This window comes from Martes martes, assembly GCF_963455335.1.
Source record: "Martes martes genome assembly, chromosome: 3".
NCBI lineage: Eukaryota > Metazoa > Chordata > Mammalia > Carnivora > Mustelidae > Martes > Martes martes.
In genome coordinates, this window is record NC_137890.1 from 74,749,736 (window position 1) to 74,769,509 (window position 19,774).

At 44.7% G+C, this 19,774-nt stretch overlaps 2 protein-coding genes and 1 long non-coding RNA gene across 9 annotated transcripts in view; 1 reads left to right on the forward strand and 2 right to left on the reverse strand.

The window, feature by feature from the left end:
* The window catches only part of LOC308339893, a 19,621-nt gene extending 17,469 nt beyond the window's left edge, over nucleotides 1-2,152 (reverse strand). Inside the window, exon 1 of the long non-coding RNA XR_013966568.1 lies at nucleotides 915-2,152. This is a non-coding gene — a long non-coding RNA (uncharacterized lncRNA). The remainder of the gene's footprint in view (nucleotides 1-914) is intronic.
* Nucleotides 1,752-16,084, forward strand: MTIF3 (mitochondrial translational initiation factor 3). 7 transcript variants are annotated; one of them, XM_080798943.1, is made up of 5 exons: nucleotides 1,754-1,841; nucleotides 7,286-7,360; nucleotides 11,559-12,022; nucleotides 14,738-14,909; nucleotides 15,831-16,084. In XM_080798943.1, the coding sequence occupies exons 3-5, from the start codon at nucleotides 11,560-11,562 to the stop codon at nucleotides 15,871-15,873; spliced, it is 678 nt and encodes a 225-aa protein (XP_080655069.1). In that variant the 5' UTR covers nucleotides 1,754-1,841; nucleotides 7,286-7,360; nucleotide 11,559; the 3' UTR covers nucleotides 15,874-16,084. The 7 variants fall into 7 exon arrangements, with proteins under 7 accessions (XP_080655070.1, XP_080655069.1, XP_080655066.1 ...); XM_080798940.1 differs by having other exon boundaries at nucleotides 14,738-14,895; XM_080798941.1 differs by having other exon boundaries at nucleotides 1,759-1,952.
* GTF3A (general transcription factor IIIA) overlaps nucleotides 15,998-19,774 on the reverse strand; it is a gene marked incomplete at its 5' end in the record, with an annotated part of 13,116 nt that continues 9,339 nt past the window's right edge. Inside the window, 4 exons of the mRNA XM_080799398.1 lie at nucleotides 15,998-16,292; nucleotides 16,527-16,586; nucleotides 17,671-17,900; nucleotides 18,682-18,762. Coding sequence (XP_080655524.1) covers nucleotides 16,128-16,292; nucleotides 16,527-16,586; nucleotides 17,671-17,900; nucleotides 18,682-18,762 — 536 coding nt within the window. The 3' untranslated portion in view covers nucleotides 15,998-16,127. The remainder of the gene's footprint in view (nucleotides 16,293-16,526; nucleotides 16,587-17,670; nucleotides 17,901-18,681; nucleotides 18,763-19,774) is intronic.

Sequence of the window (19,774 nt, forward strand, 5' to 3'; positions counted from 1 at the left end):
CTCTACTCATCTCCTTCCAGGAACAGTAAAGCACCCCCTTCTTGAGATAGCGAATGATAGCCGTCTGGTAAACTGCCCAGGTCATCTATTCGGGACACATACGCCTCAAAGAGCAACCACCACACGGGTGCTGGCTGGGTAGCTCCAGCTGCCAACAAGTACTTGGAGTGAATTCATTCAAATTACAGTCTTACCAAATTTCAAGCCCTTAGTTTGGGTGTTAAACCTCTTCAGTTTTTCACATTTCACTAAATATCCTCGCAGACTTCTAACTCCACTGCTTCACTAGCTACTTTAACAGCATAAGGAACATTTAGCATTAAAGCACCAACTCTAGGGCTCCTGGGTGGCTCAGATGGTTAAGAGTCTGCCTTCAGCTCCACCGTGATCTCCAGGTCCTGGACCGAGCCCCATGTCAGGCTCCCAGCTCAACAGGGAGTCTGTTTCTCCCTCTGCCTCTCCCCCCTGCTTGTGCTCTTTCTCACTCTCAAATGAATAAATAAAATTAAAAAAAAAAAAAAGTGCACCAACTCTGGCTCCACACTGCCTGCATTCTATTCTGGATTCCGCCACTAGTTGTGTGACCTTGGGCAAATTACTGAACTTTTTCAGGCTTCAGTTCCTTCATCTGTGTGTGAAACAGGGTAAGAAGCTTGTCTTGAAGACTAAATGACTAAGAGAATTAAAGCGCTTAGAAGGGTGCCTGGCAAAAAAAAAAAAAAAAAGGGTGCCTGGCAGGGACACAGGTATGTACTGGAAACACACGTTTGTAACTGTTGAGCACCCACCGTTCCCACGGCATCCGCTGGTCACTCTACCCCCTATCTAAACAAACTTGTATCTTGGTATTAAGGAATAATTTGGGTGGCCTAATTCTTGCTGAACTGGTAAATGGCCAACACGCAAATACTAACCTCAGACTACGGGCCGCATACACACGAGTCGTTTCTGGGTTGAGTGCTTCACTTTTTCAACAAAATAGTCAGCACCTAATGCGCCGGACACTGGGATTCGATGAGGAAATAGAAACTCGGGACTTTAGCTCTTAAGGCTGAACTAGCGTTTTCATCTGTAACAAAGCAGGTAAAAACTGATTCACGGAGTCATTTAAGGAGAATAAAGCTATGTGTTCAGCCGCACTATATCCGTAGATGCCGTTTCCTCCAATATGGTAAATTCTCTCATTAGGTGGCTTCACTACGTCATGACTGCAGATTCCCACTGGGTCGTCCCACTGCAGACGACGTGACGTCAGGTCACTGACACCATTAGTGCGACGGAGGGCACAGCAGCCTCGCAACAGGGGTGTGCCCCCGCACGGGCAGGTGACAGCCAGGAGCACCGAGGTTCGCAACTGCCCTACTGACTCCTGACAAAACACTTCACCACCACGGGCCCGTTTTCGCCTTCGTGAAACTGACGGCCTGTTCGAAGCTCTCCCAGTCACAACAGTTCTTGAATCTTACATGCCTGAACCCTCTTCAGATCTCCGGTGGCCCCGCGCTCGGGAACCTAGGGCAGTCTTTCACTTCCCGAGTCTGTCTGCTCACCGGCAAACCGGAGGCAGTGCTTCTTAAACCACAGGAACCATAAGAACATTTATGAAATATTTTACTAAACATTAAATTAATAAAAGAGAGCGCCCGCAGGAACCGCCCTTCGCCCTCCACACTTCTGCGGAGGACTTCCGCCTTCCAGCCGGACGGCGCTCCTCCCTGCGTCACCTTTCCTTTAGAAGACGTGAGCCGAAGCCCCGCCCACTACGGAGGGCGAAGGGGCTCCCCGCAGGGGCCGTTCCCTGGCTTCTTCCTCCAGACCTTACAACCGCCGGCCCGGCATAGGTAAAGCCAAAGGCGAGAGGCGCCGTGCGAGGGGGGCCTGCGCGGGAGGACGTGGGCTTAGGCACAGTCCTGCGGAGGAAGCGGCTTCGCGCTCAGCTGTGTCCCTGGAAGGTCAGTGCCCCGCCTGCCGCCGCACGGAGCGCGGAGAGGCGCCACAGACCCTGCCGCGGGGTGGGGGATTCGGCCGGTCTCTAGAGCTGTCTTTGGGTCCGGAATACTGACCCTGCATCCGGGAACCGCAGGACTTATACCTGACGCCGGCCCTTCGGCCTCTGAACGTTTCGCCCCGCCATCGCGGCGTACACACGGGCACGCGTGCACGCACGCCGGCCCTACGTCTCCACGTCCCTACGTCCCCACGTCCCTCTCTAGCCGGAGGGCGCCTGGGGAACCACTTCCCGGTGTGGGCGTGGCGGCGGCTGACACACGTGACCGTCCGGCTTTCTCCGCGCCCCCCCACCCCCGCCGCCGCCTCGGCGGGGAGAAGAGTAGCGGGGAGGGTTGCTAAGTGATTGCGGGATTTCTTTTTTCCCTACTCACAGTTTAATAGGCTCCATGGCATAAGACTCTTGAATGAAGTAAATAAACTTTCCTACAGAAAACTCGCAGTCTAAGAAGGTACAGGGTGGTGCTCGCTTCGGCAGCACATATACTAAAATTGGAAGGTACAGGGTGGAGGGGCGTTTGCAAAGTCAGCGACTGCTTAGTATGCCAGGGACGGGACAGTAAAGGATAAATCCGATTCGTTCCCAGCTTCAGAGAACTTACCGTCTATTGAGAGAGAAACAGCAATCAGATAATCACCAGATTGTGATTGTGATTGGTGCTAAAAGGGAAAGATAAACTATACTACGCAAGCATTTAATGTTGGGCATTAATGCTGAGCTCAATAAACAGATGAGGGGGCAAGGGAAGTAGGGGCTGATCGGCTTAGTCTGGAAGGTAATCAGAAGAATGCCTGGAGAAAGGGAGCACTAAGCAACAATCTGGAGTTTCCTAAACTTAAGGGAAGAGCATTTCAAGAATCTGCACAGCCAGTGTGGTTTAGGCAAGTAGAAAGTTTTGTATAGAACGAGGCTGGAGAGGTGGCACAAGCCTTTAGGCTTCATGAAAGATGTTGGCCTATAATATGAGGCAGTTTTATGGTGGGGAGGGCGGGGATGTGTGGTGACAGCCGCGCAGGGATAACGGATTGCGATTCCAAGTGTGTAAATCCTAGTTAGGATACTGGTGGGAATCAGGTGGTGGCAATGGGCGTGGGGAGAAGTGGTTGGATTTGAGTGGAATTAGGAAGAAAATTTATGAGACTTGGTGTTGGGTTAGCTAGGAGAGTGAGGGAGAGCAGAGATGGAAAAGAGGGTACTCTTTTGGAGGATGGACAGTGATGCTGGGCACCGAGATAGGAAGTTCTGGAAGAGCAAAGGACCAGGTAGAAGATACATGTGAAGGAATAAGTCCAACGTTAATATTGAGTCTGTAGCTCTGGATTTAAAAGCTTTTTAAAAAACATTTCCTGGATGGTCATTAAGCTATTTCAAGAAGATAAGTAAAATATAAAATAAGTTAAATATTTTATAGGTAAAAAAATATGGTTAAATAATTGACCAAAGATATATGTTGGCTTCTTTCATTGTTGTAAATCGGTGTTACTGCTCTTGAAAAGCTAACGAGTATGGATAGTACTTTGTACTCCTTATGGAAAAGCAAAACCGGAGCCAAGGGAGAGCACCATGAAGGCTCAGTGACCATGGTTCAGTCCTCTGGTATTAAGGCTGCAGAGCCCACTGGAACAGAACACACGGCCTGTTGGCAGGTCTGCAGACAGAAACAAGGATTCTGTGAAACTCTTTTGAAAGGTGTGAGGAAGGATCTTAAAGTCATAGGAACTGGCAAAATTAATTTCACAAATATTTAGTCCTCTAGAATCTATGTGGCTTTGATCCAACCTCCCTGGAAATAACAAATATTAGTAAGTATGAGCTTTTGAGTATCAGCTATAGAGGAAAGAAGAGCAGTGAGTGTGCAAACAATTTAATTTCTTAGAGGACAGGACTCCCTCATAACCACATATTTAAATCATATTCCAAGAAGTTTCATTACAATACATTATCCATACCTCCTGAAGAAGTACTTGGTAATGCAAAATAATGTATCATAAGGGGAATACAGCTATCTTTTGGAGCAGTAATCATTTGATTCCTTTTTTTTTCCTTGTACAAAAATGCTCATAGCAAAACACACACACACACACAAAATAAAAATGCTCATAGCAACTTTATTCATAACAGCCCCAAACTAGAAACATTCTAAATGTTCATCAATAGAAAACTGGATTTAAAATTTGTAGTATATCCATACACTGGGACAATTCTGAGAAATAGAAAGGAACAAACGAGTGACGCCTGCAACAACACCGATGAATCTCAAAAATATGCTGACGTGCCTTACAACAAAGAGTACATAGGCTTGATTACATTTGTATGAAATCTGAGAACAGACTGATGGAAAAATATCAGAACAGTTGTTGCCTCTGGGTGGGGTTGGAGACTAACTTAGAAGAGACATGAGGTAACTTTCTGGGGTGGTGGTAATATTCTGTATGTTGAGAGGAGTTGTGGTTATTTGTCAAAACTAATTAAAAGGTATATTTAAGATTCAGACTTTTTTTTTTTTTTTAGATTTTATTTATTTGAGAGAAAAAGCAAGAGACAGAACATGAGCCGGGGAGAGAGGCATCAGGAGAGGGAGAAGCAGGCTCCCTGCTGGGTAGGAAACCTGACACAGGGCTCCATTCCAGGACCCTGAGATCACGACCTGAACTGAAAGCAGACGCTTAACCCACGGAGCCACCCGGGCACCCCTGTACATTTCATTATATGTAAATTTTGCTTCAAAATGGAAAGAATCCAAATATTGAACCCTAGTTGATGAAATGCATGCTGAAGTATTTGAGGATGAAGGATTTGAAGATGTCAGTGTCTGCAACTTTACTTTGAAATGCACCAAAACATAAATGGATAGAAAGAGGAATAAATAGATAGGTAAATAAAACACAGATAGCAACATGTAGAATCTAGATGAATGGGTATTGGGGTGTTCAGTGTACAGTCTTTCAAGTTTTCTGCATATTTAAACATTTCCATGGTAAAAGTCGGGGGAAATAGTCCTCAAAGAATATTAGTCATTTTAAACAACTGGAGACTTAATGTGAAAGTATAAAGAACAGCCCCAAACTCCCAAAATACTGTGTATGGAAGTAGCCATATATTTATTTCATAATTTCCCACTTTATGACTTATTATTTAAAATCCTTTCAATTTCTTATGGAATATGTGGGTCAGACATTAAAATTACTCTGCGTGGTATGCATTTGGAATAATGCCATTGTCATTTTTCTTACATGGTCCCAGGCAAGTTAGGGGTGGTGTTGAAGAGGTCCAAGCAGGGGAGTGAGGACTGAAATTAGTGGGACTTGCTTAGACAGAAGAGTGAGGGGGCTCTGAGGGCACTTGTCCATTTATCCTCCAGTGCTTGCAGGATATGGAGTTTTCCATGCACCTAACCAATCTCATGCAACTAAGGAACAACAACAAAAAATATTATATTTTCTCCCCACAATGTGGAGTCAGCTGTGGAATTTAAAACTCCCAATGGATGCAGAGAGCTGCAGCCTGGGATGATCTCGATCAGATCCAGGTTACCGTGAAAGCAGATATGGCTGTCTCACTACACAATTACATTATTTTAAGTAAATGACTTTAAGGTAATTGGCTTTTCAAATAGTTCTGGATGTCTCTAAAGGGATAGCTATGGCAGTGAGTGACTAAAGGCACCTATATTGTCGTAAGAACAAGAGAACTTACTACAGTTTAGACTGCTGGCTCATTCAGCCTACCATTTGTTTGACAGAGTTGTCAAACACATTTAATTGGAGAAATTTCATAAAGAGCAAGGCTTTCTAATTTGCATCCTCCTGGAAAGCTTTCCTAACCTTTTCTTAACCTTTGCTCTTATACTCCCCAGACAGCCGAGCTTAAACCACTTGAACCCACTAACCTTACAGTGTTTCATCATTTATTTTCTTATGTCTTCTTTTTTGAGAGGGTCTTCGCCCAGTGGTTCTTAATAGAGGAACAAGAAAACATCTTTTGTTTTGAAAAAGCATTCCCAGATGATGCTGGTAGGCCTCCAGTTTCTGAGAACCACTGCTCCAAAACATGTTCCCTTTTAACCACGAGTTAGCCAAACATTGCACAAGTTCTACTTGAACATGAAACTATCTTCATTTATGATGGGGAGATACTTTTAGACTGATAAAAACTAGATGGAGAATAAAGGTGATCTGCATTACCAAACAATTCAGACTTTGCAATCTGTAAAGTTCCCTAGACATAGAGTTCATCTAGATAGACCCTTGAAACTAACAAAGAGAACAGTTTTTTGAAGATTATATAAAGCCAGAATGCCAATTTATTAAATTATAGTGACATATATAACTTATATGGATTGGAACAGTCCTATTGGCACAACTAGTGAACTGTTTCCTTTCTTCGGGCAGCTGCTTCTCTTTTTAACGTTTTAATTATGAACAAAATTAAACCTACGGGACAGTTTTAAGGCTCAATAACCAAACATCCACATAACCGTAACATAGATTCAGCAAATGTTGCCATGCTGCACATGTATTTTCTGCCTAACCCTGTCCAAGCAAATGGCAGATGTCATGGTCCTCTACCCTGAATACTTCAGAGTCCCCTCCCACAAACGGCATTTTCCCACCTGAGACAGTCACAATACTTCTCGGATCGCACCTGGTCCATCAGCAATCTCCTTACTTTTCAGCTTGTCCCCTGTATCTCAACATCTCTTTGTAGTTGTTTTTTTTCCCAAAAACATTGCATTTTACAATTATGTCTCCTCTTTTTATTCAAGAATAGCTCCGTTCTTTTTTCATTCCCTTTTACATTGACTTTTTTTTTTTTTTTTTTTTTTTTTTTTTTTTTTTTTTTGGGATACAAGCCACAGTCCGTATTTGTCAGATTGTTTCCTTACGGTGGTGTCTGATTTGTATTCCCTGGAAACTGGAAACCAGGTCTAGAGGCCAGACCAGGTTCTGGTTAAAGCTTTTTTGGCAGGACTGTTTCACAGAAGGCATCACCCCCATGCCATGCCACGGGAGGAAGTGTGCGCTAGGATGTCAGTTTGTCCCATCGCTGGAATGCCGAGTCTGACCTTAGGTGAAGGAGGGTGACAGCCAAAGTGTGTTTTTCCCATTTCAGTTTGCAGGTAACCTTTGAGTCACCCTTGGGCACCATTATAAATACCTTGTTTCCTCATTAGCTTTGTATCTAATGGTTTTCGTATCCACCCTTGCCTGGACCTGTGATTTGATTGAAAGTGGCAAAATGGTGATTTCTAAATGGCTTGTCTTCTCCATTTATTAGCTGGCATTCTCCTCTAACGAAGAGCTTTTCTTTACCAACTGGGGATGATTGCTGATGACAGTTCCTCCTAAAAAGGTAGGGTGAATGGTTAGTCCTTTCTCTTTACCAATTTTCACAGTAAGGAATCCGGGTAATAGTCACGGCGATTCTGGCAAATGATCTTTCTTTTTTGTAGATTTTTACATATTCCATGTGTTGAAACAACTTTCCGCCATTGTTCTTTAGTGTTGAAATTACCGCACATTTGGGCCAGCGGGAATCTGTCCCTGCTCCCAATCTGTGAATAAAACGTAAACAAATGAAATTACAATAGTGTGGGGGAAACCAGAAAACTGGATATTTGGCAATATAAAGGAATGATTATTAGTTGGGGTAATGTCATTATGGTCATTAAAAGACAAAAGAAGCCGCACCTCTTGGAGATGACTTACTGAGGTATATGCTGGCGAGATAGGATTGACCTTGGAATAGTTCATGGGTGGCTGGGGTTGTAGGAGAGATGAGGCAGAGAGGAGGCTGGTTTGGCTACATGCTATTAAGAAGCTGTGTGATGGGTGCTTGGGGCTTTATTATACTATTCTGCCTGAACATGTTTGAAACGTTCCCTAATAAAAAGCTTTTTAGAAGTGCCTGGGTGGCTCACTTGGTTTAGTGTGTGCTTTTGGCTCAGGTCATGATCCCAGGGTCATGGGATCGAGTCCTGCATTGGGTTTTCTGCTGAGAGGGGAGTCGGCTTCTCCCTGTTTGTGTTCCTGTGCACTTGTTCTCTCCCTCTCTCTCTCTCTCAAATAAATAAACCTTTCCTTAAAAAAGCTTTTTAATTATTAGAATTTAAGTTGGTATTTACAATTCAAATTTAGTAATCTCACGGCTTTTTTCTTAACATTGCATTTATATTTTATCTATGAAAAGCTGATATTGAAGAAATATGTATATGTTTACCTTTGCTGCCATAAAGCCAAAATTTAGCTAGTATTGGAGCTTAATTGCTGTCAAGAAAATTTAAAACTGGGGCACCTGAGTGGCTCAGTGGGTTAAAGCCTCTGCCTTCAGCTCAGGTCATGATCTCAGGGACCTGGGATCGAGTCCCACATCGGGCTCTCTGCTCAGCAGGGAGCCTGCTTCCCCCTCTCTCTGCCTGCCCCTATGTCTACTTGTGATCTCTCTCTCTGTCAAATAAATAAATCTAAAAAAAAAAAAAAAAGGAAAGAAAATTTAAAACTTTATTAAAATTTAAATAACGGTGCAGAACTTAAAGAGAAATATGGTTACAGTATTTTTCTACTCCTTTTCCTTTTCCTGGAAAGTGTTTTTAAAGCTTTAAAAAAAATTCTACATCATTTTTCTGAAATCATCTTTATTTTGTAATTTCATTTACTAGTAAAAAATACTTCTTCCGTGTAAAAGATGGAGGAAAAATGACAATTAGGAAGGATGGGGGAAAGAAATCACTTGTGTCCTTTACCACAAACAACCAGGGTTTTCATAAATTTTATCTTTTTCCTATGCTTTGTCTATTTATATGCTTTCTTATTTTTGAAAATCCTACATTTTGAGAAAAAAAAATCCTACATTTTGAAATAATATTCTCTGTTTTAATGTGTTGAGGATTCATTATGCAGGACGCAGTTGCTGTCTTCCATTACTGTCAGCACCATCCTAACTCTTGGTGAAATTTGGTGCTGCTGCTATTTTTCCGATGCTAAATGGAAAACAGTCTTCTCTGGTCTCCTCAGGCTTTTCTGCTCTTTTGGTCTGGGGGCTTCCTCCACCAACAAATATCTGACTTCTTTTGCTAAACAGGAGTATCTCAGCTACTTAAAATGCATTCTGGGGGGCATTTGGGTGGCTCAGTTGGTTAAGCATCTGCCTTCGGCTCAGGTCATGATCTCAGGGTCCTGGGATCGAGTCCTGCGTCTGGCTCCCTGCTCAGCGGGAAGTCTGCTTCTCCCTCTGCCTACAGCTCCCCCTGCTTGTACTCTGTCTCTTTCTCTCTCTCTCTCAAATAAACAAATAAAATCTTTAAAAAAATAAATAAAAATGAAAAAAAAAATCCAGTCTGCTCTTGTTCTCGAGCCTTTACCACATCTGCAGCTGGAGTCCTGACCAGATAGCAACTGTGAGTGAGTTCATCTCCTCCCCTCTGGGTAGAACATCTGCCCTTAGATCTCAGTGAGGACAGTGACATTTGCGAGGCCAGCCAGAATGTGAAGCACATGGGCTACCTGCATTTGTGTGTTTTTCTAGGGAATGATGCATCTGAGGACCCAGCGGTCAGACACCAGCAGACACCACCTTCCCTCCTGGCTATTCCCTTTGGCTCAACTGTGGGTTCACTCAGCATGTCGGTGCTGATAGGGGCTCTGGGCTCTAGTGTTAGGAACACAGCAAGGAACAAAATGGACAGTTCCATTTTCTCCTGAAGCTTGCATTCTAGTGAGGACAGATTGTGCACACGTGTGCAAGTAGCTATAGACTATGGCGGGGTGTGGATTCTTTCAAAGGCAAGGTAATGGATTTGAAAGTGACGAGGGTACAGTGTTCTATAGAGTGGATGGGGCGGCCTCACTGAGCAGTAACCCTTGAGCCGAGGGAGGCCTGAGGTAAATGAACCATGCAGCTGAGGGAAGGGACCTCCTGGGTGGAAGGACCCAGAGGAAGATTGTATTCGATGTTTACCAAGAACAGCCCCTAGGCCAGTGAGGTTGGAACAGAGCTGGAAGAGGCAGGATAGGCGAGGTGGGCAGAGGTGGGTGGGGGCCACTGTGGGCCCCTTCAGGGGCTTGGCTTCCCCCCTCCCCTCCCAAGAGAGATGAAAGCCAGTGGAGGGTTCTGAGCAGAGGCTGGATGCCATCTGCCATGTACCTGTTGATGTGGGTAATAAATTAGAGGGGGTAAGGGCAGAGGCAGGAGGGCAGTCAGGAGGCTGACCGCAAACCAGGTGAGAGAGGGGGATATTTTTGGAGTGGGGTAACAGCAACACAGAAGGCAAGGTGTGGCTGGATCCCGGATGTTTTCAGAGGCTGAACAGCCAGCTGCACTGCTAAATTGCTAAGAGAAAAAGGAGAGTGAAGGATAACTTTGCTGTTTGCGCCTGAGCACGTCGTCTTTCTGTGACATAGGGAAGACTGAGGGAAGAGGCAGCATAGGGGGAGAAGACTGAGAGTTCGGTGGGGGACGTGTTCACTGTGGGTGACATTAGATATCCAAGTGGAAATCTTGGGCTGCAGTCAACCCAACCCAAGGCTCAAGGCAGGGTGATGATGGGGGTTGGGTCAGTGATTGTACAACCGGGTGGGATCAAAGCTAGGCACCAGAGGGCACTTCCAGTTTTAGCAAACGCTCCAGGTGACTCTCCTGCAGGTTACCCAGGGACCATTCTTTGAGAAGCACCGCTGAAGGCCCCTCTCCCTTCCTCTTTGGTCAGGGACAGGCCCACCTCCCTGAGTCCGTGTTGCCCACCCCAGAAGACATGATTGGGTCCTCTGTTTCCTCCTCCAGCCTGCTGCTCTAGGCTTTGCCCAGCATGTGAATGGAAGGAGAAAGACACTTATTGGGGGAGAGAAGCAAGTTCAAAACCAAAATGCCATTTATAAGAACAGTGGTTATTCCTATGAAATAAACCGGAATCACCATGTGTACCGAATGCTTCATTAAAGTTGGCTTGTCATGCCTTCCCTTGTGGGTCATCGTACAGTTTATGAGCTCGGCACTCTTATTTATGTCAGGGTATTTCCTTCCTGAGAGTCTCCATCAGTGCTCCCAGGGGGTCAGCTTCCTTCGTGGGGGTCTTCTTCCCCAGAATAAAGCTCTTGTCTTCTGTGTACCAGTGGATGTATTGATAAATGGTCTTAGCAGTTGATTGTATTAAAAGCTTATGAGTTGGTATTTATGAATCACCAAGGATTTTATATATGCATTCTCCTAAATAAACATTTAGGATGATACTTGCTTTTAGAGTTGGCACTACAAGATCCTTGGGAAATAGAATCAAATGAGCTAGTATTGGGGGAAGAAATGATGGAAAATGACAGCACTGTGCAGGTACGGTTTATTCTCACAATAACTTGTGCTGGGGACAGTACGTCCACCACTTAATATGACTACAGTCCCCTGACAGTGCACATCATTGGCGTAAATTCCTCAGGCACGGATCCACAACGTTCACAGGTGCCCTAGGCCTGCAGCCACACACACGCCCTCCATGTACCACAGCATCAAAGCACGGGGAGGAACCGATGGAATTGTAACAAACCTTCTCCCTGCTTTTTAGGATGGCCGCCCTTCTTCTAAAGAGGCTAACATCAGAATCCATAAAGACTGGAAATAACTGCATCAGCAGATGTCTTGGTAAATGCATCCTGCATGAGACCATCCCAGCACAGCAGTCCCTTGGAGCTTCTGTACCAAGATTGTCCTCCTGGATTCATGCCAATGCTTTCAGTACTGTTGCGGACCCCCAGGACGAAAGAAAGAAGAAGAAAAAGAGCGAGCCGGCTTTTAACAGCATCGGCAGAAAAATTCATGAGCGAATCATTCACGTGCTGGATGAGGCGGGCAATGATTTGGGAAACATGCACCGAGCAGACGTGATCAGGCTCATGAACGAGCGGGACCTGAGGCTCGTGAAACGGGACAGCGGTGCCGAGTCTCCCCAGTACCAGCTCCTGACAGGGGCACAGATTCACAAGGAGCAACTGAGGCTTCGGGAATTGGAAAAGGCCAACCCCAAACCTGGTAGGTGTCATGCTGTCTGCAGACTGAGTCCTCGGGACCGTGGACCAGCAGTTGAGAGCAGCATCTGCCAGGGCTCCCCGTGACCTCGGGGATGTGAAAAAACAGGGAAGTTCACGGTCTCCCCACCCCTGCCCACATCTTTCTTCAGCTCTCCCTTACTTCCATTCGATTTTTTCCTGGATGCCCTGTGGACAGCATCTCTTCCTTTAAGCCTGTGTAAAAAGGTGAAGGGTGAGGTGTAAGGTAAACTCCCCAAAGTGATGAAGCTGCTTTTCCCCGTGGTCCTTAGCTTGGTCTCTGATCTGGGGGTGGCAGAGCCATTCGCAGTGGGAGTGAAAGGAGACTCGGAGGTGGCAGATTTGAGTCCCTGTTCCCAGGGCTGGGCCATTCTCTTCCCCGCCTTTCCCCCACATCTCTAAAGTGGCGGTGCCTCATTAATTGCTTGGAAACACTTTCTAACCTCCTAGGTGATTCATAGAGCAGCTCTCCCACCCCAGTGTTTTGTTATAATATTGGTAAGTAATGCTCATTTATGCATTTTGCCAATCACTTTCCAATGCCCTTGTCACAGATGCCTTCATGAAACCATGAATTGAATAGTCATGGATTTGTCACGATTCCTGCTAAGTGCTGATTGTTACGAAAGAGTGTTTTCTGTTAAACAGCCTGGGACAGGGACCAGGAAGACTGGTCCCAAAGCTGCCACGGTGAGGTTGTGTGTCTTAAGAAAACCACACACTGTCTGTGGCTCAGTCTTGTAAGCCCACATTCAGCAAGGATGTTGACTAGAAAACAAAGAGCATTCAGAGGAGGCCAACTAGGATGGTAAAGACTTCAAACTGTATCCCAGAAAAATAGTTGAACAGCCCAGAGAAGCTTGGAGAAGACCCATTGCTGTTGTGGGCGCTACTTGGAGGGCTAAGGTGTTAAAGGCATTTGTTCTGAGAGAGACCTAGGACCAGCTGCAGGGGCTTGAGGGAAGCAAGGAGGTGTTAATAAAAGGACTTTCTTTTTTTATTTTTATTTTTATTTTTTTAAAGATTTTATTTATTTATTCGACAGACAGAGATCACAAGTAGGCAGAGAGGCAGGCAGAGAGAGAGGGAGGAAGCAGGCTCCCCACTGAGCAGAGAGCCCGATGCGGGGCTCAATCCCAGGACCCTGGGATCGTGACCTGAGCCAAAGGCAGAGGCTTAACCCACTGAGCCACCCAGGCGCCCCAGGACTTTCTTTTTTTAGAAACATTGCTTTTATTTTGGGAGTTGGAAAGCATACAGAAAAATATAAATACCTACTATCCACTGACCAGAATGAACAAGCATTAACATTGTTGTGCTCCAGATTCTTAAACAAAATAAAACATCCCAGAAAAGTTGGAAGTCCCCTGTGCACCGTTTCCTGGTGCTGTCCTCCCTTTCCACCATCATGGACTCTGGGTATAGTAGATCTGTGTTGTTAAGCTTTGGTTCCATATAAACAGTGGAGAACAGGATTTTATACACATAAAAATTATGTCATGCTGTTTTCAAGAGCCATGTTGACAGAACAGCTGTAGCTGATTTATTATAATTACTAAATAGAATCCTAAGGATATACCATATAACATGGCTTTAGTGCCTTTGCGTGGACATTGGGCTTGTTTCTAGTCTTTCATTGAGAACAATGTGCCTGTCAGTGTCCTGAGTCTGTGGGACAGATCAGCAGTGTGTGAAATTCTTTCCCCACGTCCTCACCCACACTTGGTACTCTCATCTCATTTTTGTCATGCTGATGGGTGGGAAAGCCTGTCTTATTTATTTGTGTTTCCTTTCACCATTTGAGTTGCCTCCTCTGTGAATTACCTGTTTATCGTCCCTGTTTTTCTACTTGTATGGTCCTCCCCCCACCCCTGATTTATATAGGGTTCTCTGTTCTGTGTGATGCCAAAACCTTGTCCCGGTTAGATTTCTTTTGTTGCCCTTTTTAAAATTACCCAGTAGTGTTTTGATACAGGAAATTACCAGTTTTTTTTCTTAACAAAATCCTTCTCCCATCTTGAGGTCACAAACATACACTTCCCTTTCTTCTATTTTAAAGTTGTAATTTTTTCACATTTAGTCAGTCCTCCTAGGGAGATTGTTGTATGGGTTGAGACCTAATTTTTCTCCCATATCAAAACTCTGAATTGTCCCAGCACTTTTACTAGGTAGTTTGTTCCTACCCTATAAAATAATTTTCGAAAAGTTAGGGTTTCCATTTTCAGAATACAGGACATAGGGAGCTCCCTCTTGTCTCATGCAGTCTGGATGACCCCACTGTCACTAGGAGGCCATCGCAAAAGGAGTCAGATGAGAAGAGTACTTCCCAGCTGCTGCTCTAATCAGAAGAAAAAATAAGGATAGTCAAGTTTTATCATAAAGCTAGACTCGTTCCTTTTAAAGGACCATTCTTTTGTTCTTTCATCAAATGAGGGTAAGGATAATGGAAGCATTTCATACATCACAGAATATTTATTTTACTTTTAAAGGCTGAGACCAATATACTCTTACTTGGCAGGTAAAAAATCGGTACCTTTAAGTCTGTCCATCTCCCTTGTTTAAAAAAACATTTGAAACTAAGAGAGGAGCGCTGGGCCCCTGTGCCAAGCTGGTCTCTCCCGAAGTGTGTGATACGGCTCAAGTCTCATGAAGAGACCAGTGAGCAGTCCTAGCACCAAGTCTCCCTGTTTCAAACTAGGACCTACCCTGACAAAGGAACTCAGTTTTTCTTCAAATATTGGACAACATGACTTGGATACAAAGAGTAAACAGATTCAGCAGTGGATTGAGAAACAGTACAAAGTTCAAATTACCATAAAGAAAGGGAAGAACCTAGAGGAGCCAGAACAGAAGATGGTGAGTACAAGCAGGTATGAGGAACCGCTCACGGTTTTTGTTTTCTGATCTAAAGATATAATTGTAGAAAATCTGGAGACTGTAAAGGCAAAGATGAGTAATGGCTAATTCTATCCAGTGATGGCAGTAGATTTCCAATTCATTTTTCAAAATGTAAGCATACTCCGTGTACATCACTTTTTCCATGGAAGCGTAAGTATTTTGTCATGTGAAAACATTGTGCTGCATAATCGCAGGGCTATCTACTATTCTTTTTACAAGCTGCGCAGTATTTGTAATTTAAAAACATAAGATTCGTTTTTAAAAGTCTGTCTCCTATTTATATGCCCCTGAGAAGCATTATATATAAAGTCACACTGCCTTTCTGGAAATTATCAGTTTATACTCCCAGGCTAAGTTTCTAGAATATCTGTTTTGCCCTTAGAGTCTAAGACCTTAGCAGCTAAAAGGCAGAATTAGTCTGGTGGTTTCCGCCCTCACTCCAGGTTAGAATCACTTGGGCCTAGGTTTCAGCCCAGAATCTCTACAACTAGGTGTATTCTTCTAATCACCCCAGTGACTCTGTGTTACCAATGTTAAGAAATGCACTAGACTGACAGTTTGGGGGATAAAGAGGTCCTCTGTCAGTACCCAAACCCACTGCTTTGTACTTCCTTTTTTTGAGATGGTAGAAGGGCCCAGACACAGTCCTGCAATGCCAGGACAGAGTGGGAATTTAAAACTATCAACCTTTAGTGCATCAGTTAGTTACGTGGCATTTGTAAAACTGGTTATCATACAGGTTTCAGTCAGCTTAACCAGATAGGCACAATTTGATATTAGATAGTCAGTTAACAACAATTCAGGAATGCTGATTTTTATGTGTATTAGAGCATTAACACTAGAAAGCATCAAAGACAGTTTTAAATTAATCTTTGGGTGTTTTCCCTTTCTAGGAGGAGATCTGTCATCAAATACTCCAAACCATGCCTGGACTAGCTACCTTCTCATCCCGGCCACAACCTGTTCGGGGAGGAAAAGCTGTAATGTGTGTTCTTCGTCATTTGAGCAAAAAGGAAGAGAATGCCTGGAGAGAAGCTCAAGGAACCCAGAAAGGAGACACTTTGAACAAAGAAACTAGTGATTTTAATAAAGAATCAGTGCATCAGTGATTTTAATAAAGAAAAATGTGCTTCTGAGCAGAAGTCACTGAGCTGGCTGCTGTGTGTCATTTAAACAAAGCAGTGTGAGGTTCAGCTGAGGGTAAGGGCCGCAGCAGTCGAGAGTACCTTGTCTTCAGAACAATTCAGGATCTCTCCGTTTTTAGGTGCAGATAAGCCTTGTTCTTGCTTCCTTTTAGGAGGAATATAGCCACTGAGACGAGAGGCCAAACTCCGTTTTTCACGAGAGGGTTTTACCTTTGGAGATAAAAAAACAAGATGATGGGAATTCAAAATCAAGCTGTGTGAACCGATCTTCTACTAGCTGTACCCCCCCAGGCAGACAGCGCCCCTTTAGAACAGAGTGAAGGCCGTGCCCTCCCTTCCACAACAGTGCAGGCTCGCTCGCTACTAAGGAGCCGAAACATTCTAGATTGCATCTGGCTGAGGTAACTGATGTTTAAAATCAACAGCTTGCCTAACTCAACTTACTTTGAGCTTCATTTTCTTCTTGTCAGGGTCATGCACGACGGCATGCCTAGTGAGACTTTGCTACAATGAAGGAGAAAGAAACAGTTACATCTTTAGAACACTGCCATTTTGGTATCTCTTAACAGGAAAACTTCATGATTTACTTAAATAAACTGTACACCTTCTTTCTGTTACATCCCATTGAAGGATGTGACCTCAGCTTACAAAGATTCCCCCACCAGAGCAGAATTCTTCCTCAAATCCTAGACCTAAATCACTACCCTTTCTGAAGGACCCAGGTTAGGAACTTGCACAGTCTCAACCTCCGCTGGCTTCTTAGTTGTTTCATAAGTAAGAGGAGGGGAAACCAGTTCTGAGTGAGCTATTCCAAGCAGAAGAAGGTTCTTTTAGCTGAACCTCAACAGCATTCCCAAACCCCAGTGGAAAATCTGACCGAGGCCTTCCCGTCCTCAATAATGCTGACGACCGTCAGCCCCAGGTTGTTTTCTAACGGTCTGGACGCACACGGCGCCTGCCTCACTGTCTCTTCAGACTTAGTTGTAACTCATGGTTCACACTTGTAGGAGCACCTGCCAGACTGAGGGTCCGCAGAACAGCGTGGGTCCTCTGTAAGTGTCCCGTTCTTACCTATTCAAGTCACACCAAGATCCAGACTAGATCCCCAAGTGCTATGGTCCCTCATGTCCTTGTTGCCCACTCTCTCAACCCCTAAAAGATGACAGTCTAAAAGGACACCCAAGTATCAGCATACTCTTATAATTAATAAGCATGTGGTACTGCAGGCCACTGGTTCTCAAGGACATGAAGACTCACAGGGTTTGTTAAAACACAAATTACTGGGCCCCATCTCCAGAGTTTCTGATCCGGGGAGGGCCTGTGGATATGCATTTCCAGCAAGTTCTCAGGTGACACTGATGCTCCTGGTCCAGGGCCATGCTTTGAGAGCCACTGGCATAGGAAGATCAGGTTGTTCTGCAGACCTGAGTTAAGAACCGCTCCTGCTGAAGCCAGAGTGAAAGGTCCAGAGCACCCAGCTTTCCCCATCCGTAGGCCCTGGGGCACCATCTTGCAATCCAGAGCTCCCAGGAACCAAGCTGGGAAGCCCCAGACCTAAAGGACAGCATCCGGGAGGGCGAGTACTTACTTTCATTGCGAAGGTTTTGCCACAGCCCGGATGTTCACAGGTAAATGGGCGCCTTTCCTCGTGAAAAGAGAGAATGTGGCTCTGGAGATTAAACACGGTTGTGTAGGTCCTACCACAGCCTTCCCTCGGACACCGGCATACATCCCTTTCCGGGGCGTGAGTTTTCATATGCTGCTTAAGGTAATCCTTGCGCTTAAATGTTTTCTGGCATACTTCACATTTTATGTCCTCTGGTGGAGCAGACAGACAAACTTAACCGATTTCCCCAGGTATGACCATACAGAGAAAATTTACTTCAATATATAAGTAATGTATTTAATGCCAAAAATGTCATGATTATCCTAAATCAGAAAACGAACTCCAATTTTTATTGGTTGGAAGTCTGTCTCAATTCTCCCATGTTGTTGTATTACAGAAAGTCACTCTTCCCTTACCAGGGAGCAGGGGTTCTCAGCATGGTGGCTGCCGGCAAAGGGAGATTGAGACGACCAATTTCCTTCCTTGTCCGCCAATACATAAAGCACTGTTTCCCAAACTGTCCCATAGGCCACCAGTGCCTCCCAAGGTTACTGACTACTAATTTAGGGGTGCCTGGGTGGCTCAGTCTGTTAAGCCTCTGCCTTCGGCTCACTTCATGATCCCAGGGTCCTGGGACTGAGTCCCGCATTGTGCTCCCTGCTCAGTGGGGAACCTGCTTCTCCCTCTCCCTCTCTGCCCTTCTCTTCCCTGCCTTGTGCTCTCTCTCTCAAATAAATAAATAACATCTTAAAAAATCACAGATGTGCACAGCAATTCCTGGCATAGCTCCTCCTGAACCTGGGACCACAGCTCTGTTCATTTGCCAAATGGCTGAGGTACCCAGCACATCTCAAAACATGACACAGAAAAATTATTATTTTAAGGCCCATGTTTAATATTTCCCTCTTTAAAAGCAGTTCTAAAAAAAAAAAAAAAAGCAGTTCTAAAGCGACAAATACTTACACTGTGCCATACAATACACATCTGCCTTACCTTTGTGGGTTTCTCTCACATGTTTTAGAAGCTCCGTCCATGTTTTTGCCACAAAGGAACATTCTTTTTGACACGTATAGCCTGTTGAGAAAAATACATTGGTGCATTGCCTTTCATGAATATCCAGTGTAAATACCAAACATAATTAGAAAGGAAACTTGTAAGCCTACATAATCTTTCTCCAGTCTCAAAGTAATGTTCGGTTAGTCTTTAGAGGTGGGAATAAAAACTCACTTTTGCAGGGAAACCTAATAATCATGTAGCAAGGCAGTCCACATAGGGTCTTAGATCTGCAGACTTCACAGAAGCACGCCGTTCCCGGTAAGTTGCTGCCCTTCCCCCACCGCCGTGGCTCGCAGCCCCCTGCCCCTCCCTGCTTTATGCCTGCCTCTTGTGTTCCTCCGTGAAAGAGCTCCGTGGTCCTCTGGGCTTGGCAGACCACCAACACTACGTCTCAGTGGTTGTGTGCCTACCCCTGGCCTCTAGTCTTACTATCTGGTAAGTCATACATACAATACAGGAAAGACGCAGGGTACAATTAAGGGAGAAAATAAGAACCCAGAGGAAATGCTGTAGACAAAAGCAGACATCGTGCGAAGCACCAGAACTGGAAGAATCCGTCACTGTTAACAGCCGATCTGTGTTTCACCAACTCAATAGAGAGAAACTAAAAGGAACGAGGCTACCTCTCACTCTTCAGCTACTAGTTTCATGTTTAAAACAACAACAACAACAAAAACCCATATACTCTATACTTAGAAAACTGGAATACAGAATACAAAACCCCTCAAGGAGGGACGCCTGGGTGGCTCAGTGGGTTAAGCCTCTGCCTTCGGCTCAGGCCATGGTCTCAGGGTCCTGGGATCAAGCCCCGTATCAGACTCTCTGCTCAGCAGAGAGCCTGCTTCCCCCTCTCTCTCTGCCTGCCTCTCTGCCTACTTGTGATCTCTGTCTCTCTGCCAAATAAATAAATTCTTTAAAAAAAAAAAAAACCCTCAAGGAAACAGAGAATAGATTCAAGTAATTTAATCAAGTCTTTCTGGAAAAAGTTACAATCTGATAATTCCAAAACCTCAAACTGTTATCCAAGCCC